This window comes from Pimephales promelas, chromosome 10, assembly GCF_988280905.1.
Source record: "Pimephales promelas chromosome 10, fPimPro1.hap1.1, whole genome shotgun sequence".
NCBI lineage: Eukaryota > Metazoa > Chordata > Actinopteri > Cypriniformes > Leuciscidae > Pimephales > Pimephales promelas.
In genome coordinates this window covers 6,559,537-6,585,876 of record NC_142778.1, presented here as the reverse complement: position 1 = coordinate 6,585,876, position 26,340 = coordinate 6,559,537, and the positions used below count along the sequence as shown (strand labels likewise).

The 26,340-nt window shown below is 36.5% G+C and overlaps 1 protein-coding gene across 5 annotated transcripts in view; it reads right to left on the bottom strand.

The window, feature by feature from the left end:
* Window positions 1-26,340, bottom strand: part of cntn5 (contactin 5) — a 347,671-nt gene that overhangs the window by 212,351 nt on the left and 108,980 nt on the right. For 4 of the 5 annotated variants that reach the window (XM_089135349.1, XM_089135350.1, XM_089135353.1 and 1 more), the window contains exon 2: window positions 14,096-14,214. The exons of the other annotated variant lie outside the window; for it this stretch is intronic. In XM_089135349.1, the coding sequence (XP_088991475.1) occupies window positions 14,096-14,150 (55 nt within the window). In that variant the 5' untranslated portion in view covers window positions 14,151-14,214. The remainder of the gene's footprint in view (window positions 1-14,095; window positions 14,215-26,340) is intronic. 5 annotated transcript variants of the gene reach the window in all.

The window sequence follows — 26,340 nt, the reverse complement described above, 5'->3', positions numbered from 1 at the left end:
CTTGTTCAGTGGTGTAATGTATTTGAGTACTTGTAATTACTGTACAAGTTTTTTTTTTCTTAACTATTAACCCTCCTGTTATCCTCAAATCTGATAACACTTTTTACCCTCTGGGGTCAATTTGACCCCAGTAATTTAAACCTCCACAATATGTTTATTTTTTTTTACAAAGGTTTGTCTCAGTTAGTTTATGTCTTTGTTGATTACTTAAGTAATGTTTTAAGTTGACATCCACCCACCACCCCCCTCCCCACCCCACCTAACCCCACCGAACCCCTTATACATCCAGAATAGCCATTGCACGACTATGGACAAATTTACAAATCAACATAAAATCTTACTGATTTGACCTAAAATTGGAAAACTATAAATACATCTGGTGTTTTATTTGTTTTATAATATTTCTAAGTATAGATTTATGTAATCTATGACATTTGGAAAGAAAAACTATTTATTTTATCAAGGATAGTAACACGAGTTATGTTTGGGGTCAATCTCACAAAAATTATGTTTTCTCCTCCCCCATGGCACGGGAAACATCAAATTTCTCACAAAAATGATGTTTTCCCCTCCCCAATGCACAGGAAAGAATTATTAGTTATCTTGAGAATTATGTCACATGTCATGTGAACTACTAGTAGTTCTCGCAATACTACAGATATGGTTATGTTTGGTTAGAGCCCTAAAACAGAGGGACGTTTTTTGAAAATGATATTGAATATGTAAAATTACAATGAATATTATAAATTCAAATTATAACATGTTATAATGACCTCAATATAACAACCAAAACAAATGTGTGTGAAATTTTAATATTTCTTCTGTTTTATTATACAACTAAAAGAGCCTGGGGTCAAATTGACCCCAAGGAACACCGATGCTACGAAATTTGTACAGGACTTTGAAAAAATATTAGCAGGTTAATTTTATGTTTACAGAGTTGTCCCCATTAAATTAGGAAAAGTCATTCAATTTGAAGCAAAATAAAAATAAAAAATTATGTTTTTACAGACGTTAAACATTGAATGGGGTCAAATTGACCCCAAGGATAAGAGGAGGGTTAAAGAAATGAGCATTACATCAAAGATATTTTATTTTATATTTGACTAGCTTTGAATACAATACTAGCTGCAATACATACTGTGTAATGCAATTAAACAACATTTTGCCATTACTAACCCAAAATTGTGCTGAATCGCAGGTGCTTCATTTATGAGATGAGGACCAATAAGGAGGCCGAAACCAGCATGTGCATGTCCAGTGCATGTAAGCATTGACTTTGTAGGCCTTAATTATAGTCAACCTTAATTTAGTTACCTGTTATGTCTAAGCTTTTTGAAAGACATTGGTTTACTAATGCCGTTTCTGCACACTTGAGCGAGTGAAGTGTTTGTAGACGTGTGTCGATCGCAAAATTGAGGTGTTCGGTTATATTTTGACTTTAAAAATAAGCATGCACTTGCTCTCCTCACAAATCAATTCTAGTTTTTGACTGACATGTCTTTGAGGTGTTGAGAACTAGTGCATGTCTAAGTCTACATTCAAAAGGAGATAAAAAGTATTGTTAAAATAAGAAAGGCCTACTCCAAGAGTTAGGCCCCGTTTACACGAATGGAAAACGCAGATATTTCCCTGCGGATTGGCCTCTCGTTTACACAAAAAACCCTTTTTTTATCACAGAAAACGATTATTTCTAAAAACTCCGGCCAAAGTGGAGATTTCTGAAAACGCCGGTTATGTGTTGTCGTGTGAACTGGGAGAAACGGCGTTTTAGGCTCTCTCTTGTCGATTCTGAGCATTCTGATTGGCTTGCATGGCTTTATCCTTCTCCCTACACTGCTGCCCGTTTGGCATAGTTATGATGGCGCTCTATGGCGTATTTATGCGGGTGTGTGAACAATGTTATTTTTGAAAACAGAGAGGGGGAAAATATTATTTTTGCTAAATACTTTGTGTAAACGTGGCCTTACTCAATTGGTATTGAAATTGGTGACTGGTGACTTGTAATGGTCATTTTCACCATAAGGCCGGGGTGCCCAATCCTGCTCCTACCAATCAACTGTCCTGCACAGTTCATCTCCATCTCTAATCAAACACACCTGCCTTTAATTTTCAACTGATCCTGAAGACCTTAATTGGTTGCCTCAGGTGTTTTTGATTTAGGGTTGGATATGAACTGTGCCAGACAGTCAATGGGCTCTATGCACTGAGTTATTTCCGGTGAAGGTGTAAGGATGCTCGATAACTTCCGCCGATCATAGAGTACAATGCAATACCGAGAATTTATATTAAATTTTATACTCCATGGTTATACTAATGAAACGTTAGTCACAAAAACAGATAAAACAGACACCCCTCGTTGTGTTTATGCTTCTTTTTAAAATTATATTAAATAAACATAACTATATATAAAATTACATCTAAACGTATGTACGTTTCGTTTCAAAGACGGGAGGACAGTAAATATCGAAGACTCTGCCATAATCCCGTTTTCTCCGGTTTTCCTCCGCTTTAATCTACACAACCGGAAATGGACGAGCATCCTTACGTCAAATGCGGAACTTATGCGTGCATATAGCCCATTGGCAGGGGCAGCATTGGGCACCTCTGCTCTCTGTACTTAAAGGGATAGTTCACCCAAAAGTGAAAATTCTGTCATAATTTACTCACCTTCAATTTGTTTCAACCCTGTATGAATTTCTTTTTTTGTTGTTGTTGTTGAACACAAGATTATATTTTGAAGAATCTCTGTAACCAAACAGTCAATGGGCCACAATGACTCTCATAGTATTTTTTTTTTTTTTTTTCAACTGTGGGAATCAATGGGTGCTTGGGCCTGTCTGGTTACCCATATTGCTCAAAATATCTTCTTTTGTGTTCAGCAGAAGAAATAAATTCATACAGGTTTGGAAAAACATGTATGGAAGCTTGTTTCCGCCACCGAATGAAAAAATAAAAAAGGTAATTGCGACTTTTTTCTGAGTTTATTTCTCAGAATTGCGAGATGTAAAGTCAGAATTGCGAGATATAAAGTCAGAATTGCGAGATATAAAGTCAGAATGGCGTGATAAAAAGTCACAATTGCGTGTTATAAAGTCAGAATTGCAAGATATAAAGTAAGAATTGCTAGATATAAAGTCTCAATTGCGTGTTATAAAGATGTTAGAAAAGATCTCAGAATTTCGACATATAATCTCGCAATTATGTGTTATAAAGTCAGAATTGTGAGATGCAAACTCATAATTATGTGTTATAAAGTCAGAATTGTGAGATGTAAACTCGCAATTATGTGTGATAAAGTCAGAATTGCGAGATAAAAAGTCGCACTTCTGTCTTTTATTCTCAGAATTATGACTTATATCATGCAATTCTGACTATATCTTGCAATTCTGACTTTATAACACGCAATTGCGACTTTATATCTTGCACTACAATTTACAAATTAAAAAAAATGCACATACTGGAATTCACATTATATTTTGTTCTTTGTAAGAAAGAGTGAAGAATATCTATTATCCATCTTTTTAAAATGCATCAAATCAGTACACTCATCACCATTTAAATCATATTATTTGGGGGGGAAAGCATTTAAAATTAGGCGAAAAGCCACTGGGCCTGAGCATGTTATTGTTGCACATAAAATATCAATATTCATAACTGTGCAAAGAATTCAAAAACCTTTAGAAACTCATATGATAGTTCAGCATTACACACCAAGAGATGGGTTAAATAGAGAGATTAAAAAATACCCAATTTCTCTCCAAAATGGTACCAATGTTAGTGTTTTGATAAATGAGAATCACTAATATTATCATATTATCTCAACTAATGCACTGAAAAAGGCTAAGATGAGCTAACACTAATTACACACTTTTATTCCATGCTATTAAATATGTACGTATTTTAAACGTAAATGCACATTGTTCTAGAAGGGTGGCATCATCCCTTACATTTTACACGGCTACATTTACTCACATTGTAATGCTGATAATATAATTTGTAATAAAAATTGTGCATTAAATAGGGAAGTTATATCCAGGAAACTTTTACAAAAGAAATAAACACACGTTGTCTCTGAAGTCCCGGTGAAGCTGTTTTATCAGCAGCATCCACCAAAAAAAAAAAAAAGTTCAGCATGAAAAATGTTTTTGCGCAAGTGCACTTGCCAAATGAAGACGGATCATATAATGGATCAATCAAAAAACGCTGTTTATTAACGAGCTGTGCTAATTTATTATTAAGTAATGCAGTTCAAGTTAACGACATGGTGCACTGGTTCTGAATCTGTCGGCATGGCGAGCGCGAGACGCGGCAGTGCGCAGATCGTGACGCGCGTCTCTCCTGTGATTGTGAAGTAAATGGGAGCGGGAATTCACCGCATTATGAACTCGTCTCGCAATACCCCCAACCTCAGACCAAATGTTAGGCCATGTAGACAGGCCAGCCTATATAAATATCATATTAAGCAGAAATGTGAAATATACCTTAGCATATTAGAGGAAGACGCTGATATCTGGATTGAATCGATGCGTGATGAATGCACTTCCACAGCAGTCACGAGTAACAGCAGGAATAGGCGGTAAGTTTTCTATGCTTAATTTGAATTGATGACAGTCACGAGACCGATTACTCGATCCAATCACGTTGATGGATAACAATTAAATTAAAACAAGCATGTAACGAGTAACGGCCACAAACAGAAGGAAAATAGCGGAGAAAAAGTACCGATACATCACTTAAAATGTACTCAAGTAAAAGTAAAATTACACAATTTTAAACTTACTCAAAAAAGTACAATTTCTGAAAAAAACTACTTAATTACAGTAACGTGAGTATTTGTAACTCGTTACTTTACACCCCTGACTATTACTCTTTCACACATCTATGCTTGTTGCAAGTTTATCCCCTGTTGAAAACTCACGACAATATTAGCAAAGTTAGCATTCTGTCAGAAGAAAGACTTTCAGCCAGATCACACACAGGTTGAGTTCAACTTGTGATTTTTACTAGGAGACATTATGCTGTTGTCCTGAACAGTATCAGTGGCAGGAAACGTTAAATGTCTGGAATCAACAGCAGGACAAAACTAAAGCTAACAACTGAGGCAGATTCTGGCATTTGTTATTCGGGCAAAAGTCCAAGTTCAGGCTTTTACCATGCAAAGCACCACTGATATATTACATTCTGATGTTCGGGAAGCTACTTTAGTTTTCCCATGCAACAAGCTATTTCAAAGCATGCTGCCTTCACGTCATGTCAGAATGACTGTTTTTCAGAGATAAACATGCATGAATGGCACAACAATGTAATTACCAATGGGAAATTCTGTATTTTCTTTCAGACTTTCCTAGATGAGGGTGTGTCGATTAAAAAATCATGGCGGAAACAAATTGGTCATGATTAAGTTTTAATTGTGTATGTATACTGCACAATTATCTTGTACCTTTTTAATGTACTCCTGATGAAGAATGGTAATAAAAACTTGCCAGATAATACTACTCATTTACCTGGTTAATGAGGCATCAGAATTGCGCAACAAAAATGCATTTCCCATCATTCTCTTTGGCAAAATGACTAAATGCACATAATGCATCAATTATACACCCAATGCACATTATTTTACTTGCTCAGACTGATCTCATGAAATGGCATTCGTATTTCCATTGTTGGTGTGCTATCAACACGGATTATCGCTTTTCAGCATGTTTATGAACACCGTTGAGTTAACGTTACATTACTGTATATATAAATATGACCTACCCCAACCCCGTCCCTAAACTTACTCGTCACTGGGGTTAATACCATTATGAGTGTTCCCCTACCATCCTAGGAAAAAAAAAAATCGCTCCCCAAATGTAGATCTACATTTTGCTTCGTTTCGCTCGTATATCTAACGGCGTGTACATACAGGCGGAATCACTCAGACATTTAATGGTGTAGACATACATGCGGATAGCTCAAAATGCGTATATAACACGCCACTTGACTTGAAAGTGGCATGTATGTTTACAAAGAAAGTCATGATGCCAGGTTGACTTGCTCTAAATAGCACCCGAAAACGAAACGAAAAAGCTAAATTAAGTGTGTTTTTGACCTAATCAAGTAATTTGTATTTATATAGCGCTTTATACAATACAAACCATTTCAAAGCAGCTTCAAAAGGGACATAGCAGTTGCAGTGTTTCAAAACTCATCAATTTTGAAACAATTCAACATTTATGAAACTTCAGTTTCATCTGTAAAGCAGCTTTATGCAAAACGGTGTAAATGTATAAATTTAAACAATATAATTCTGTTCGATAACACTGCCATTGTTGCATAGTTCACCAGCTCTACAGAAGCAAAGGTAATTTTATTATAATTATGACTTAAAATTATTACAATCAAAAAGTGCTCTTTCACATAACATTACTACACACGAATTATGTGTGGCTCCTACGCTATCTCACGACCAATTCATACGAGTGATTAAAAAGTGGCTAATTCGTACTAATTCATCAGACCTCACTTGTATGAATTTGTACGAATTCATACGAATTGGCTAATTCGTAAAATATGTATGATTTAGCAAAATTGCTCTAATTTGTGCGAGTGAGGTCGTACGAATTGTTACGAATTAGCGACCTCGTAAAATTCGTACGAATTCCCGTGAGATCGGGTTGGTGGCTCTTATATGCAAACCTTATTATGGACGAACATTAAAGTCTGAAGTCAGGTGCAGTTGCGCACAAGAAATTCAGCAATCATTGGACGTTTCAATCAAACAACAATTTAAAGAAAAAATAACATACAGCTATAATCATGACATATTTTGAACGGGACTCAAGTGGACTAGGGAATAAGTCCTAATATGTTCGAGTATGAGTCAATTCCGACTCAAAATGCACACGAGTCCATGACCGAGACCATTAAAATATGGTCTCGAGACCGAGTCTGAGTCTCAAGTACACAACACTGGTTAGTCAATTGGGTCCTTATGTAACTTTCCAATATTTTGCGTAATAAAACCACTTTTTTAGTAATAATTTTGGATAATAAAACCCCTTTAACAGTCCCCTGCGTCCTCTTGCCTCACAGTTTTGGTCCATGACACATGTTTTAAAACATGGCTAGCAGATCTAACACTGCTAGTTTCCTTTAACTTTGTTTTGAGTTTTTTTTTTTCACTCTGTTTTGCCTTTAATTCTGTTTTGTGTTGTCAATTCTGTTTAACAAGTATAACTTGTCCTAATTTTGATTTGGTTTTGTTGTAATTGTAATAACCTTGCTTTTTTTCCTAGCATTGATTATTTATATTTCTTTAGTTGGTTCTATTCTGTTGGATGTTGTATTTCTCCAGTTTTTGTTTTCATGGGCATTTCATGTTAATTATTTTGTTTTCGTGGGGCTTATGCATTTCATTTTTGGCCACATGATACAGAAAAGCCAATCCTAAGTAAATATTTCTTTCTGTCTTCTTTTCATTTCTCAGGAGCTACGGGCCTGGAGACGGCAGGCTAGCTGTCCCTGTGTGGTAGAAGCTTTCTTTTCACCAAAGTGAATTTCTTTGGAGTGTGTTAGTGTGGTTTGGCACACGTGTGGGTATTTATTATTGCGGGTATTGTTGAAGCCTTTCGTCTAGCCTGCCTCTCTATTGGTAAGCCCCGGCTCTGTTTTACTTGTTTGTTTGTTTGTTTTTTTCTTTTTTAAATAAATCTGTGTTTCACATTAGCTTGTTGCCGATTACTATGCTGAATTAAAAATAGTTATCATTTCAATAAAGATCTAACCAACCCGATCTCACGGGAATTCGTACGAATTTTACGAGGTGGCTTTTTCGCAACAATTCGTATGACCTCACTCTTACGAATTAGTACGATTTTTCTAAATTGTACATATTTTACGAATTAGCCAATTCGTATGAATTCGTATGAATGACCTACCCCTGACCCCGCCCCTAAACATAACCGTCACGTGGGTTTAGACAAATCATACAAATTCGTACGAGTGAGGTTGTATGAATTAGTACGAGTTATCCACTTTTGAATCACTCGTACGAATTCGTACAAATTGGTCGTGAGATAGCATATGATCTAACACATTTTTAATTGAAGAACCCACATCTCTTGGTCATTTTGTGAAGAGAATGAACTTGTGTGTGTTCTTTACCTGGCATTACGTCATAATCATTACCTTTGGAATTAGCAGAACAATTTTAAAGTTTGATCAGAAAATTTCCTTGCCAAGTTCACCATTTATCTCTACATAAAGTAGCTCTACAGAAGGCAATAGTGTCATTATTCAGCTCGATTTAGTTCAGAGTATATTTAATTCAGTTCAATAACAGTGTCAACGTTGCAAATTGTATCACTTATGAAACAAATTTGATTCAGCTATAAAGCAGCTCTACCATACCGAAGTTCAATGTTGATCTATTTCGGTTCAGTGTTGATATTGCAAAATTCAGTTGTGAATGTTTATGAGTTCAGAAACCAAAGTCACCTGAAAGTACATCACATAATAAATGATACTGTAATCTATGTCTGGGAACTATATGAGTGAGGCCTCATTAAATAGGTGTTTTAAAGGTTAACTAACCCAATGAAAAGATTTACTAGAATAAATGATTGGCACGCACGAGAAATGACATGCTAGGACAGTGTGCTTGATATTCACGCTCAAATGCAGGGTTACGATTCTGTCTGTTTCATGTGACCAAGCAACGTAATGTAGCATTTGTCACGCTACGCCGCAGCTTGAAGTGTATAAACCTGCGAATGGTCCAGAACATGGCAGCACATTAGGCCTTCAACCATCTAAAAAGAACCCACCTTACACTTATCTTGCTACAAGAATAAGCTAGAGTACAGAAGCTGTAAAGAACTGAACATTTTATTTTTCAAGAGCTTGCGAAAGAACCTTCAGCTGTTTATTAAAGGCTGTAATGTTCTCAGGAGTTTAAATGAAGACCAACTTTTTTGACACCGTCAGGCACCATTCGCCCACTGACCAAGCATACAGGACAGAATTAAACACAGACCTGTGGGAAGGTGATGATTCAGTGGCAGTCCTGAAACTCCCAAACCCTGAATTGGATGAAGGCAACTATAGGAGTGAGACCAAGATGGGTAATGTGGGCCCTTTTTAATTTCCATGGTAGTCTCATCAACTTGCACCTATTATAAACCTGATAATACTTTACTTTGATGGTCTGTTTTGAACATTTCAACTTTACAAACTACATGTCAACTTACTCTCATTGGAGTATTACTAGACTGTCCACTTTCTGCCAACTCTTTATTGTGATGCTCCTCCAACAGACATTCAACTGACTATAATTACCTAATGCAAAATATATATATATATATATTAAATGACGGTGAAATAGTTAAATTCCAATAAAAATACACACCTGTGCCAATTTTTTTTGCAGTTAGCTTTAACACAGGCAAAGTGATAAAAACAAAAAAACAAAACTGAAAACCACCCTGATTTTCTAGAAGAGCTGCCCTGAAAGGATAGGAAGAAGAATATGAATATAAGTAAAAGCCTCATTTGTTTAGGTATTCAAACATCTTTAGTACCAGTTTTCAGCTATTGTATAGTTCTTTGTCATCAGCTCCAATAAGAATCTGGCAGACCATTCATCCATCATGTTCATGGATTTAATTTTAACAAAATTATGAAAAATGAGTGATTATGTTTGTCTATGTGTTGTATCAGTGGCTTTCAAAAAGTAGCTGGGACAAAATTGCAATTTGGCAAAAACTGTTGGAAACATCCAACCTGATCCCCACACAAAATATCTTCTCTACTATATGTTCTCATTTTATTTATAATTTACACTTATTTGTTATTTAATATATATTTACATTTGTTTTTATAAAAACAAATTTGTATAAATTAAACGGGGTGTATTTGATATTTGTTAACAATAAAGGGAGCATAATTACGTTTAATTCTATACATTTAGTTTGGACAAACGTATGAATAAAGCTGTGTTCAGTTCCAATTTTATTCAAAAATATAAATGAAGAGTTCAGATGCAAAAGCCTCTAAATGCCATTTGAAATTTTCTTCTTTAATGATGATTTTTATCAAACTTGTATATTTAAGTTCAGTAATTTCACTTAAATAACAATTAATAGGTAATCTTCATTGCCATTTAAGTGAAATTACTTTTATCAAACTTAAATATACAAGTTTGATAAAAATCATCATTAAAGAAGAAAATTTCAAATGGCATTTAGAGGCTTTTGCATCTGAACTTTCCAAATACATTTGCACTGCACTTGTCAAAAGCAGGGACGGACAACTTCAGTCCTACAGAGTTCAGCTCCATCCCTATCAAAAGGTATAATGGTATTGTTAATCTTCATTTTTCATCATTTTAAATTATTCGGTTACACGATTGTATTTATAATGTAATAGTTACAAGATGCCAACTCCCATGCAAATGTAGCTTATAGCCACTAGTTATGTCTAGCTGATGGGTCTCTCTCTCTGGGTCTGGGTTTCTCTCTCTCTCTAGGTTTGGGTCTCTGGGTCTCTCTGTACATGCTATATACAACTTCTATAAATTTTGAGTAGTTTCTTAGCTTGACAAGCTACAATTTCCAGACAATTTCCAGCTTGTTACTAAAAAAGCTACACTATTTTGACAAGCTGAGCTACAGCCACACGCTAACATTGTTACCAGCTAGTTACTATAAAGCTATTGTGTTGGTCCCTGAAATGTGGAGAAAAAAAAAATCTATCTGTTAGAAACTAGAATGGCCACAAAGACTGTTAGGCAACAATTCAAGTCATGGAGAGTTCAAGTCATGGACCAAATTACTTATTTGCCTTGGAGTAAAGAGATTGTGAAGTATTGTCATGCATTTTGCTCGTACCTCAGATTGCTAGAGGCAGAGTGGGAACAAAAAATGTCCCGGCAAAAGATTATCAGTCCAATTCCACTCCAAAAGTCAGGCTCAAATCATATGTTTACCTCTTAGAAAATAGCAGCTACAATTGCAGGTCACGTGTGGATGCAGAAATTACCGAAATGTCATTCTAAATGGCCCAGACAGGCGGAGGGGGTCAGCTCGCTTGATTTCCTAGCAGGGAGAAATCTTTCACTTCTTTAATATCACACAGTAAGATTCCTGCCATTGGGATTCACACCCTAAACATAGAATCACCCTGAGATGACTCAAAATAGTGCTAGTTTAGCAATAGCAAATAAAAGCGAAAATGGACAGATGTTTCACCTCTGGCACTATACAGTGCCGGAGGTTCAAAATATAAGTAGCACAACCTCCGAAAAGTTATCATGCGGGTCACATTGACAGGGCCCTCTAACACCAACATTGGCAGGTTGGCATCTCTCATAGAAGGGCCTCTTCTCTTTCCCTTATTCAACCCTCACCCCATCTCTGTCTCTCTCCAAACTCCAATCGACATTTTCATTTTGAAGCACACCAGGAGTCTCAGATGGTATCACTTCGTAGAGAGTGTTCCTGTGCCCCGTTTGCTTTGTTCCCACCAGCATTAGTGTTTTTATTCAGCGACAGACATGGCCCAAGGGAAGACGGTCACCTGCTGAACTTTTCACTGAGATCAAGAGCCGTTTGATACTGGAGCTAAAAAGATCTGACAAACCAGACTAATATGAACTCTGTACATCATAGACATCAATGCAAGTCATCTCCCTTTGCAATTGAAATAAATAAAAAATAACAACTTAATGATAAATAGTTAAACACAAAGTATCACACTATTACCGTCACATGTGTCATGAGCTCCTAGCAGAATTTAGGAATTGTCCACACGATGATTTTTTTTTTTTTTTTGCATATTTGGTGAAAATATATATATATATATATATATATATATATATATATATATATATATATATATATATCTAGAATGGCGAACAAACTGAGACTGTTGATAATGACTCAACCCAGGCTCATTAGAAAAACATGATGACATATCTGTGATATGATGTTACATTGCTTCTTGAAAACTTTGAGTTTTGAGTTCACTTGTGAGTGGCATTAAATGCACATGGGATTTTATTCAAAACGTGAATGTGACATTTTAAAGGGATAGATCACTTTAAAATGAATTTTTGATATGTTTGGTATGCCACAGCCAGCTTCAGTCTGCGCAAGCGCCGGATAGCGCCGGAAGTGATCTCTTGCGTGGTTGCGAAAAAAAAAAAGAAAGAAAAAAAATCAACGTTGTCTGTTGATATATATCGAAATCGTCTTCCATTGCGATTTCATGTCTAAACACTTCCTAAATCTCTGTGCAAATAATGAGTGACGTACATGCGCGAGAGATCACTTCCTTAAGGGAAATGTTGTGTTGAATGAAATGATATGTCATATATATATATATATATATATATATATATATATATATATATATATATATATATATTTCATTTCATGATTCAGCAGTGGTGTGTGAATGCAGTCACTTCATAACTATGGCGAATTAAATTTTATACATTTTTGTCATCATTGTAGTCTTTTAAAAAGCCATCTGAAATTATAAATTAAGTACAATGTAATGTTGTCCAAAATATAAATACTTCGATACTGAAATTACTTAAATGCTTCGAAAGCTCATTTTATATATGTCACCCTAGATCACAAAACCAGTCATAAGCGCAGAGGTATATTTGTGGCAACGATACAATTTAAGGGTCAAAATTATCGATTTTTCCTAAATGCAAAAAAAAAAAATCATTAGGATATTAAGTACAGATCATGTTCCTTGAAGATTTTTAGTAAGTTTCCTACCGTAAATATATAAAACATTAATTTGAGAGAGTGCGTCGCACAATCCCTAACATAAATTGACAACTTTAAAGGTGATTTTCTCAATTTTTCGATTTTTTTTTGCGCCCTCAGATTCCATATTTTCAAATAGTTGTACAGTATCTCGGCAAAATATTGTCTTACTAACAAACCATACATCAATTGCAAACGTATTTATTCCGTTTTCAGATTATGTATACATCTCAATTTCTGAAAATTGACCCATGTGACCAGTTTTGTGGTCCAGGGTCACATTTATACTACCTCTCCTTCTTGCAGAAACATTTCTTCTCTTCTCTGATGACACGTTTTTCACTCACATGAGATGAACCAATAGCAAACCTCAACAATTCCACGATCCAATGTTCCCGATGGACAAATTCAAGACCTACATTTTTTCTTGTTCGAAAAGCTGTTTACTTCAGCGCCACAATAGGGAAGAAAAGACTATCAATGCTTCGATTTCATGGCAACTCTAAGTAATTGGTATTTCAGACACAATATACTAAAAAAAAAAATAGCTAGTCTGTTCATTTTTTCCTCCACCATGTATCTATATAGCAAACACAGACAAGCAGAGTGAATCCAACAGTAAAATGTCTTCTCTAATCAGTATTACTGGAAAGTTGCTCGACCGATCAGATTAGTGGAGCAGAATTAACTGATGTGGAACAAGTATAAAGTTGTTTAGCGATCAATAAATCAATAACAGTAGGTATTTAACAGCTCTAATTAGACAACAGTATTGCTTGGTTAGCCACACAGCTTTTATTGTTATACTACTTTCTGCTCTTCAGAATTCCTTTTATCATTTTTCAGAACAGAAGCCGTATTCTACAAAGCGATCCTTCAAAAGATGGCACGTGAAACACGAGCATGCTAATAGGAATATTTCAGCTCTCGACCAAGCTTGTTTGCCGTAGCTTGGTGTGGTTCAAACATCTGTTCAATAATTGCACACCCAGGGCTCCTCGTTCTGCTAAAGATGCACAACATTACACATTCAAGACTACATTTTATACATCAATTATGCTATCTGATGTTTACTTAACCAAGCCATTACCATGCTAACAGTTCAAGACAATACCTCAATGGCGTTATGAGAGCTGCAGATAATGTGAATACGAAGGCAGTCGAGCACTAACAAGCCCTGAATAACAAAAAAAAAAAAAAAAAAAATACCAGGAAGTGTTTCTCGGCAGCTTGTCAATGTTGCTGAGAGAAAGAGAGAGACAGCCAAGAGGAGGCTGTTTTCAGAAAAGGCAGTTTCTTATCTTGATATAATCGCACCGCCACTCTCATACCTGCTAGGCCGCTGATAACTGACAGCAGGAGAAGTGGTTTCCATGGTGACCCCATACTTGTTCTGGAGGGTCCCTTCAGTGAGATTGTTAGTAGGTCTGTTTCTTCATTAAAGCAGTGCCTATGAAAAACAGAGAGGACAACAGAGAGGAACAAAGTGAATGTGTGAAATAAAGAGGTAAGTTAGTTGAACTGAAATTGCTGCTGTCCTATAAATCAGTCCTGAGGGTTCATCAAGTATCTGGTATCCGCTTTGGAGAAAACCCAACTGAAATACAGGAATAACAAACAGAACCCTCACTAAAATGCCTTGGTATTAAAAGTACACTGTAAAGTTACAGATATCACAATATCACAGCAAAAATCAATTTTATTATGAAAATTGAGCTTTTTTTTCCCTTTAAATTATGTCTTAATTGTAAAAATCCAGTAATCTTTACTACTCAAAAAACTATGCCTTGTTTACTCATGAAACCCAAGTTAAGATTGATGATTGATGGCCAATTTTTAATAGACTTTTCACTAATTTCCTCCACATCTGCTGTTATCTTTCTCTAGTTGCTCTCACTCATTTCAAGTCTTCTTGAATGTTGCATCGTCAACTTCACATAAGCTGACTACATAAATTGATGTTGATTTTTCTAAAATGTGTTTGTTTGAGCTCACCATTATGGTGATTAGTGTTCCTAGTTGGGCACTTGGAACTTCATTTATACTATTGTAATTATATTTCTATTGATGCAGCAATGCAACAAGAAATTGGTTTCAAAGGAAGGGAATTAGTGAATAAGGTTCTTTTAAAAGCTGGCCAAACTTCTAACAAAATCATTAACTAGCCTATTTTTCATGTTAAATAATAATCTTGTCAAATTGTATTGCTAACACAAACACCATGTGAAACTTTTAATTGGGGTTGATATAATCCTGCTATACTTGTGACAATATTTTGAGCATCTTGAGTCACAGACTTCAACATGCAGCATGCAAAACCATAACAATAATAACAACAACGGTAGCTATCCTAAGCCAAGAATAAAAAGTCAATTATAAAGTACTCTCTCAGTTATTCATAGTTACTAGAACTCTCATGTAAGTGAAATATATGAAGCATTTAATATACCCCCATGGTTCGGCACGCATGTGATTCACGGATTTACTGCAGAATTTAACAACGTGATCTCATGAGAATGTGTATGTATTTGTACGTAAAGTGTCGTTCTATCATACGTATATATAATTACGTTTTATATGCGCAAAAACAACCCGGTCTCATCCCAAGACGTCATATAACTGACGTTTTGGGACGTCTTTTGACCATACGTCAATATTCGCCTTTTTAGGGCCCGTTTAAACGTCGGTAGATGAGGTTAGGGGATCCTAATTCTACCCCAGACCTAAACCTAACCCTAAACCTAACCCGTCACCTAACTGACGTTAAAGGTAAAGCGTCAGTTGTATGACGGCCCGGGATCGCCATCTACCGACGTTTAAGGGGGCCCTAAAAAGGCGGATATTGACGTACGGTCAAAAAATGTCCCAAGACGTCAGTTATATGACTTTTTGGGATGAGACTGTGTTAGCAAAAACGTATAATACTGACGTATTTACAGTACTAAAACGTAAAATATTTACGTATTGGCAGCACAAAAACGTAATTTATTTACGTATGAACAAATCCACCGACGTACACATTGTACGTATCACAATTTATGCATATTAATATCGTAGCATTATGTTTTGACTCTATTACATTCCACTGTCTTATTAATGAAGTTTTCAGTTGCATTTATTGATATAATACTCATAAATATTAACATTTTGCTCGTTGTTCACAAAATTCACAAAAGACATCAATTTTATTCATTTGATGTAATCCAAATCTTTAGAATCCATAGTTGTTTGCAAGAAACAACTCCTAATTCAGCCTCTTATCCAGTCGTGATCTCTCCATTCTCGGCAGTGACCGTACATGTCAAACCCCGCGCTGGTGATGAATTCAAATTCAAAAATTGCGCTCTTGAGAAGCGATACGTCATGTTTTACGGCAGTGATATCAAACGTTCATTGGCTCTTCCCTGCTTCGTCAAAGTTTGCGACATGAAGGACTGTGAAGGTTGGTTGGTTTAGTTTATTTGAAATGTAGAAGCGCGAACCGAAGCCGGATTTACATTTCATTAGTAATTTAATTTCTGCTCTGTACTTCATACAAAACTATTACAATACTGCCAGAGAGAAGACTGCGACTGCAACGCTTCATCATGTGAACGGCTTTTGGTATCAGTTTTGACATTTTCGCAATAAATAAATTATTGTGATTATAACGTTACTTGTCTGTTAGTTATGTTTTTCTTCATAATTGTAGTTTGTTACGTCGTTTTAAGGAATTGTTATGGGTAGGTTTAGGGGTAGGAGTAGATATATATTTTAATGCTATATTGTTAATAAAACTGCCCTTTCCCAACACCTGTCCGTTACGTTTTATCCTTTTTATTATTAATAAAATAGGTATGTTTAGGTTTGGGATTAGGGTTAAGGGATCTTACATTTATCTATAAAATGGTAAAAAGGTAAATTATACAGATATCTTTATGATATAGAATATATGTAAATAGTTTACGTTTTGTAGCTGTAAAAACGTAATAATGTTACTGTTACGACCCTATGGTTTGTATTTTGTTATCTCTGTTGTTTTGTCAGTCTCTCAGTGTGACTGGTTAGGAACGTCATCTGATTGGTCCCTGCCGGATGATTGGAACGCCCATCTGATTGGTTCCTGCACGATGATTGCTGCTCGATCCTGATTGGTGCAGCGTGTGTTTAAAAGAGACATCACTTCCTTTACAGGAAGTGTTGGAGAGATCTTATGTTTTGAAGCAGAGAGAGACTTTGTGATTTGAGTGTTAAGAGTTTTAAGACTGAGTAACCTTTTTGTTTGTTTGTTTGTTTGTTTGATTTGAAAGAGAGAGTTGGTTACTTGAGATCTTTTTGTTTGATTTAAAAGAGAGAGTTTGTAATTTGAGACTGTTAAGTGTATTGAGACTGTGAGTACTGTTTGTTTATTTATTTTTTGAAAACTATTTGTGTCTGAATATCCTCAATGGTATACTTGACCCTTTGCCTGTTTACCGATACTGATTTGGACTGCCCTTTTCAGTTTGTTTGCCTGGTTGTATATTTTGTAAATACTGATCGATTTTTGGGAAAGTAAGCAGCTTGACTCGATCATTTTCTTTATTGTAAACCATTTAATCTCTGTTTTGGTAAGGGAGATAGGTTTATTGATTGTATTTTTTATTTTTTTTTCGTTTCTTTTGGTTTAAGGTTTAGGAGAGAGGTTTAATTAAAGGTTGTTTTGTTTGTTATTTTGGCTTTGTCAGCTCCTGAATCACATATCCCAATTTAAGAAAATACATAACTTTTTATTCTAAATTCCTCGCACCTCGTTGACTCTTTCATGTGGCCCCTTTTCCCCTAGACGGGGTGTAACAGTTTAAATGTTGCCACGTCTATATATACGTTTCAGCATCTATCCAAACGTACTAAAAAGTACGTTTTCTATCTTTGCAAAAAACGTAAAATACCTACGTATTAACAATGAGACCAGGCTGAATTTAACCATTATAGAGTGAACATTTATAATTTGGACGTGTTTTGTCTTGCCAGTTGACGCATTCAAACCGTTTTAAATGCAGAAAAAGAGGTGAAAATCGGGACCCGCATGCACGAACAGAGCGAGAGAGGCACGTTTCAGACAGCGCACGAACACTGAATTGATTCCTCTTTCGCGTTTCCTTGACCTTGAAGACACATGAACACAAAATTATGTCTTAATAGGGCATTTCAGAATGTTTGTCAACAATAGGCACCGCGATACTTCCGGGTGGCAGAACGCGAGAGGCTTCTATTGACTAACTGAAGAGATCCAGCCGGCAACTGAACAGTTACACAGTTAAAATCATTGTTGTTGATCAAAGTTGAATCTATGGCGAAAATATGTTGTGTTTGGGGTTGCGCCACCAGATATACAGCAAAAGGAGTAGATTTTTTTATCGATTTCCTTCAGAAAAAAAGTAAATCTATCCAGCAGAACCTGTGGGTGAGAAGGTTAAAGCGAGTGGACGTCGTCAAAAGTGCATGTCGCCTAATTATGAGCCTGAGCCCGATTTAAACCAATGTGTTCAATAAATCAACACATATGTCTGTGTTTGGCTACATCGCTCATCGCTGCAGTCACGTTAGAAAAAGAAACTCTGCCATGTAAGTCATTTCTATTTTGTTTTAGTTGTTCTTGATGCTTTTCTGAAACAGCTGATGAATACAAATGTATTAGTTTTTATTTGTTTTATTCATAGATATTTCTAGTTTGCGGGAGTCCCGCGAATCGTTTTATTCTCCTGCAATCCGCACACACAGAGTGCATTACCGCCCGCACTCGGCCATCAGATCTAGTCCCGCACCGCGGTCTAGTGCGTTGGGAGTGCACGTCTCTAGATCAAAGAATCTATAAGCTCTAATGATCATGTTAACTATGTCCGAATTTCCACCATGTCTGTTTTTGAATCAACTGTTGAAATGTAGATTAGGCTTCTGCCGGCGGTGTGTCTCCCTCCATGCAATTTACTAGTGTTGCCATAGGGACGCTTCGGCTTTTGCCACCCGGAAGAACGTCTATTATTGCTGTGACGTCATGGTGAATTGTCGTATAGCCGTCTCGGAAAGCATTATCTTGGTTATGCCATAAGTGAACAGTTGAGATAGAAACCCGTTGATTGACAGTTTTTTGTTTTTTGTTTTTGGTCCATGCAGCCGGTCTTAAAGTGACAGCACACACCTAATATTCCTACTGTTGTCTGTGTCATTAATGTTAATTACAAAAATTAAACTATATTTTAATTTTCTACAGTGAACAAATAGTGTTATTTACATTTAGGCTTCATTTCATTATTAATTTCTGTACCTACATATATAGTGCTAGACTTTTTAACTGTGTAATGCTTTTAATTTATGTATGTTCTTATTTTATTACTGACTGTTCACTTGTTTTTTTTTCTAATAATGTTTGAACTTTATCAGTTAGGCCAGTCGTTTTCTATGTAGTATCGAATAACTTCAGGTGAGCTTTAAGTAATAAATGAAAAGCAAAGCTAATTCTGATTGTCAAAAATCCAATATATCAGCATCAAAAATCCATATAAGCTGACAAATATTTTAATAGAAACATTACTATGATACTTTTATATCCAAATGCCATATCAGCTCACTACCCAGCTCAGCAAAGGAAGTACCACAGTTCTTTTTTAATAAAGTGAAAACTAGAGATTTACACTCCTCCTCTTCAATAAACACTCACATTCTCTCATGAGCAGAAAAAGAGAGAGAGCGAGAGATGTGGCGGCGTACGAGTATGCATTAGTCTCCATGATCAAAGCACAGGTCAGTATGTTGCTTTAGGCATGATAGAGCAGCCAGATGCTTGAAAACCAGACACACCGTCCTCCAACCACACCAAAACACACACACACACACACACACACACACACGTGCAGTCAGACATCTAAAGGTCGAGCAGCTTCCCATATCACAACAAACACACACACATGCAGAAGGTTTATATAATAACCTTTTTTTGCATTAGAAAACAACAACAACAAATATTAATTTTTGAGACTGGATGCAATTAATGGAGTCCTGTGGAGAGCCTGAGGAAAGACAGGACCAGCTCTCTCGCAGTCTCTCTCTCTCTCTCTCTCTCTCTCTCTGTCCTCTATTCATCCATTACTAATAACACCTGGCTGTGCCTCACCTCAGTGCACACGCACACACATACAAGCGCAGACTGACCAAGACTGAGTAGCGTAAACCAACAATTCTCATTATTTGTATTCATGGCCGTGGCCTGCCGATCAAAAACAATATCAATGAGAACGTTCTGCAGGAGTGCTTGTAAAAAATGTGTCCATATGCCATATTCCAATCTTTTGGAAGCCACCACATGGCGTACTTTCGATTTTTCAGCTATTTCTCTACTTGAAACGGTTTTTCATTGTTTATATGTCCATTGACAAGGTCACATTACATATTACCGGAATAGTTCAGTTAAAAAAAAGAAAAAAAAAAGAAAGTAAAACTCTGTAATTATTTACTCACACACACGTCATTCCGATTCCGAGCACGTGAACAGTTTCGTTGCGTGAACGCGGCGGCAGATTTCATGAATTGATCCGAGTCAAAAACTCTTGATCAGTTCCTATTAGTTTGGATTTCATGTATAGTAGTAATGTACATGTTTCTTAAGGAAAACAATATCGATCCCACTTTATTGTTAGGTGTCTATTGTTTAGTAATGGAGTACATTTACTTGAGTACAGTACTCAAGAACAATTTTTGAGGGATCTATACTTTACTTGATATAATTTTTAAGAACTACTCATAACTTTCCTCAAGTGCATTTGATAGGTAAATATTGTTACATTTACATGTATTCATTTAGCTGACGCTTTATCCAAAGCGACTGACAATTGCTATATCAGAGGTTGCACGCCTCTGGAGGAACTAGGGGTTAAAAAACTTCCGCTGATAATTTACTCACCCCCATGTCATCCAAGATATCCATGTCATTCTTTCTTCAGTCGAAAAGAAATTAAGGTTTTTGATGAAAACATTCCAGGATTGTTCTCCATATAATGGACTTCAATGGGAACCAAACGGTTCAAGGTCGAAAGACAGTTTCGGTGCAAACTGCAAACTGTTCAAAGGGCTTTAAACGATTTCAGACGATGAATATGTTTTTATTTTTTTATTTTTATTTAAAAGTCTTGTTCAGGGACACATTGGTGTCTCACAGTGGATTTGAACCTGAGTCTCTCACACCAAAGGCATGTGTCTGATCCACTGCGCCATCAACACCCTGCTTCTCTTTATTCAGCTACATTTCTATGCATAACCAGGAGTACCCATTACTTCTTCTAAAAGAAATGTAAAAAAGAAAAAAGAAAAATCTTGGCATCCCTCAATTCGTTGTTTCCCTCTCAAACGTGATTAGACTGAGCAGTCGCCACTGATTGGGACAGCAGCAATCACCTTCAGTTTCAAAGTCAACTCCATGGTCAGATTTAGATAAGAGACAAAACCATGGAAACAATGGATGAGGAACATATAGTACTTTTACTTGAACTTGAGTAAAATTTATCCAGGGCAATCTGTACCCTTACTCAAGTAATGAAGCTGTGTACTCTGTCCGCCTCTGAAAATAATCACTTGATTAACATCTTTAAAAAACAAAAACAAACAAACGAAAAAAAAAGATACATTTTGTATTTTAGTGATGAAGAGAAATTTAAAAGGCACATATTATGCCTCTTTTCACAAGATAATAAATAAGTCACTGATGTCCCCAGAGTGTGTATGTGAAGTATTAGCTCAACATACCCAACAGATAATTTTTTACAGCATGTTTAAGCTGAGAAAAACACGCCGTTTTAGTGTGTATACCTTTAAATGAGCTGCTGCTGCCAGCATAGAGGGCGGAGCCTCACAAACTCGCGCTTAGTGTCATCTCACGGAATGATGATAACAAAACAGAAACTCTCAGTATCAGTGCTCAGTAGTCGGACAAAAATGCCTACAGAGTCAGAGAATGCTATATGGAGATAGAATGGGTATAGTCTAATTTAATTATGGTTATAACTTATTTGTCATCTGCTTTTATCCACTATTATTATTAATACAAGTCTGCTGTACCCCATTCCGAATGATATCCGGATGATATCCCCCCGATTCGAAAAATATCCTGATGAGTTTATTGAAGTTTATTGAACAGTTGGTACAGATCCATCTTTGAGTAACAACAAGAGTAAATGAAGACTGCTATGTTCATTCTTACTCTGTTTATCTTATAACAAAACACTTCAAATACATAGAAGAGATTCTTGTCTACAGCTGCTCTGGCGTCGAAACAGTGTTGGACTGTGTTTAGCTCACTCAGGGCTGGTCTATGCTAATACGGCAGTGTCCGTCAACAGTTGTGGGAGGGGCTTGTGCAAAAGTACGTCATGTAGCCTCGAATCTCAGAACGGGTTGTTCTGAGACTGCTTATGATTTATGGGAATTAAAAAAAGCACTAGGTGGATTTTTATCACGATAGGGTAGTTGTGTACACACTGCAAACACACATTTATGTTCAAACAGTGTTGTAGTCGAGACCACCTCACTCGAGTCCGAGTCGACACCGAGTCCATAGAGAGTCGAGTCCGAGTCAAGACCGAGACCAGAGACGGTCGAGTCCGAGTCGAGACCGAGACCAGTGAGGGTTGATTACCTAATTTACTTTTATTTACTTAGAGAAATCCTTTTTTTTTTTTTTTTTTTTTTACTGAATTTACTTAGAGTTTAAAAAATATGATCAGTTTAGGGTAAAAAGGCCACATAGTAGGTGGTGTTAAAAGTAATTTTATTACAATTTGTCATGCGCAGTTGCGCACTAGAAAATCACCAATCACTGGGTGTGTCAATCAATTTAAAGAAATATTTTATTAACATACATTAATAATCATGAAAAATATTTTTTAATTGAACTCGAGTGGACTCGGGAATAATTCCGAGTCCTAAAAAAAAAAATGTTAGAGTACGAGTCAATTCCGAGTCCAAATGGACACGAGTCCATGACAAGACCAAGACCATTAAAATATGGTCTCGAGACCGAGTCCGAGACGAGTCTGAGTCTCGAGTACTACAACACTGTGTTCAAACACTATTCAAAAGTGAATTTTGCATAATAGGTGCCCTTTAATCCTTTGAGTGGTACGGTCTCATATAATGGGATTCTTATTTTTGTGCTTCTGAGAGTACGGTCCCACATATGGAATGTAGAATGAATAGTGACGTGACATAACTGCCACATTCAGACTGTGCTTTCTCACGTTGGTTGGCGCTGATCCAGAGACAGATGTCATATATCACAACTACTTGCAGTGTTTTCAAACACGTTTCATTTAAGTTTGACATTTAAATACACATAAGCACTAGTAAAACAATATACATATATTTAAAATTCATAATTTGATAAAGTTTACTCTATTCTTCTGCCAGGTCACCAACCATTTTACAAGTATTCCAGGAGAAACATGAATTTTCGTACTGTAAATCTGACTCTCTTTGCGCGTTCAAAGGCTAAATAGCGTTGTTTGATTCAAACTTTCCAGTAAATCAATTCCAATTCATAAAACTGTTCTGAATGATTAATTCATAAATCTTGTTCTGTCATTGAGTCACACAGCACAGATTTGGTACAACACGAGTGTCAGGAAATGATGACTTAATATTGAATCATGCAATTAATCTTTTTTTTTCTGTTCATTTAAATAAAACTAAACAAAATTACAGCTTACTATACTGTTAGTGTCATTAGATCGTGAACCAGGGCTGAGTTTTCTAAAAGCGTCGCAAACAAAACTAGTACCATTACTACCAATGGGCACTATGATCAACTTAACTCACGATGCTTTTGGGAAACGCAGCCCAAAATTGCAAACATTGTTGGGCTGGGTTGACGATGTTGATTTATTTTAATCAATCTTCAGTTTCATGAACCAATATCGGTTCTAAAATCGTAATGTAAATGGCTGTACACAAATGTTTTTATTTGAGTGATGATTATATATAAACAAATAAATAGTTTATTTAATTTGTGTTGGTAATCTTAATGTTTCCACAGGCAGCAATTCCTGCATAGTTTACAAACATAGTTTGTTTTAAGAATTGTTTCAAAAATGTCAACTTGATCATAGCCTTCATTGACTCGGAGCTCCCTATACAGTGGGGATAGCTTTAAGGCTTTCAAGAGTACCGATGCAAATCAGTATACTGTGCCTAGATGGATAAAAGACGTAAAATTGTGACACCTGGTCACCAATAATTTATATTTAATCACAGGAAATGTAGGTATTATAAAAAAAAATAACAACAAAAAATATGATTTTGGTGGTAGTTTGCTCTGACTTGGTAGTGAGTTGTTAGTCTGCTGGTAGCTTGCCAGCTGTTAGCCACAGCTCATGGCTAGTTGTCATTAATCTGGATTAGGCCTGTCACGATAGTCAATAAATCAATTAATCGCACCAAAAAAAAAAGCTTGACATTTTTTCCGGGCCATGATCATTTTCATTTGCATGCTTGTTTATTTTCCTCTATTTTCCAAAGAGGCTAGATGGCAACTCTGTTTAAGACATAACCAATATATTTTACGTGAATACTCTCTAAAACGGACATTTAAACATAATGTTTTGTGTATTTGTCTTTCTCTCTGATGATTTCTGGAATTTACTTGTACACTGTAAAAAAATATTGTTGGTTTAACATAAAAAAAAGTAACCTGATTGACTTGATTGAAAATTTAAGTTGATTGAACTGGAAAAAGTGAGTTAATACAATGAAGGAGATTGATTTAATCATCAGAAACTCAAAATAATAAGTTATCTCAACTAAATAAATTATTTAAGTTGATTTTTGCAACGCCCATCAGTTTTTAGCCTCCTGTCAACTCAAAGATTTCATTTCAATTTTTCTGCATTTTAGTACGGGTCAGATTTGGAGGATTATTGGGCCGATTATTGGCCAACAGCAACAACTAGTTTTGGCAAGGTGATGTCCAGGAATAGATTTGAGATGATTTTGTCTTTCCTTCACTACACCAATAATGAGGAGTGTGTTGACAGCGGTCAGCCAGGGAATGACAGTCATCAATTTGGTCATCCCCCGGGTTTCAGCAATGTACAGTCTATCTAAGCAACTGTCATTGGATGAAATGACCATAGCGTTTAAAGGGAAATCAACACTAAAAATGTACAACCCAAACAAACCAGACAAATGGCTATAAAGTATTTGTTCTGGGTGAAGCCCAGTGGTCCATGTACACTGGACAAAGTAGGCCTAATGCAAGTGATTTCAGGGCTACACACCTTATTGTCCGTGAGCTGATGCCCCTGTTTACAGGAAGAGGGCATGAGGTGTACATGGACAGCTGTTACACCTCGCCAGCCATAGCAGATGAGCTGACAAGCAATGATTCGGGTTTGTGTGGGACTGTCAGCAGTTAGAGGAAGGGGATGCCAAAGGGCCTCACCAGTGAACAGTTCCCGCGGAGCAAGTGAGATGACCCAGTAATCATGAGGAAGGGAAAAATGCAAGCTTGTGCGTGGCATACAAAGCGCCTCACAATTCTCTCTACACTTCATTCCAACACGTTTCAGAAGGTGCATCAGGACCAAACACACTGAGAGTGGCTATAGGAAGATAAATAGACCTCTTTGTGTTGATGACTACAATTTGTTCATGGGCGGTGTCAACACAACAGACCAAAGAATGAAGACCTATCTCTTTCCCCATAGGTCAAGAAAATGGTACAACAGGATTTTCAATGCCATTCTCAGTGTAAGCGTGGTGAATGCCAACATCATTTACTGACACTCCCCCTGAAAGTCTTTGTGCTGGATGTCATCACTGCTTTACAGGAAGGCTTCTCCAGTAAAGAGAGCAACAAAGGGCCGAAAGTCGTCCTCACTGGGTGACTTGCCACAAAGACTCACTGAGCGCCACTTTATCTGCCAAGCTGATGGTTACCCAAATTGTGTAGTTTGTTCTGATCGCACCCGCCCAGAAGGCAGCCATCAGACAAAATACATGTGCAGGCAGTGTGTGGTGGGTCTTTGTGTTGTGCCTTGCAATGAGAGGTACCACACCATTAAACACTGCAAGAAATATCACCTGGATGGATAGGGAGTCATCTCAACAGCAAAAGGCCTGCATGTATGTGTCTGTCTCGTCTGTCTCTCCTTGTCTTGTTATCTCACTCATGATCTGTTCCTTGCCGTGGCGAGTGAGCTTTTGAAACAGGTCTTGTCTACTTGTGTTTGTGTGTCATATGAACAATATGTACCCCATACATGTAATTAGAGTGACTACTGTATGTAGTAAATGGAAAATCTCTACAGCAAAAGGCCAAACATTGTATGAATTCGTTTTTTTTTTTTTCTTCTACCATTTCTTAGTCATGATTTACATGTGAGCATTCAGTATTGTGCAATATAGCATGCTGAAGGTGAGGGACATTTTTTTTTGGGGGGGAAAGTGCTGCATTTCATCATTTAAACATGACTTTTCATGAAAATTCTACAATCCAAGATGGCCGCCACCATATGACGTCATAATACGCAAATTAGATGGGAAAATGTAATTCCTACATAAACTTTGGGTC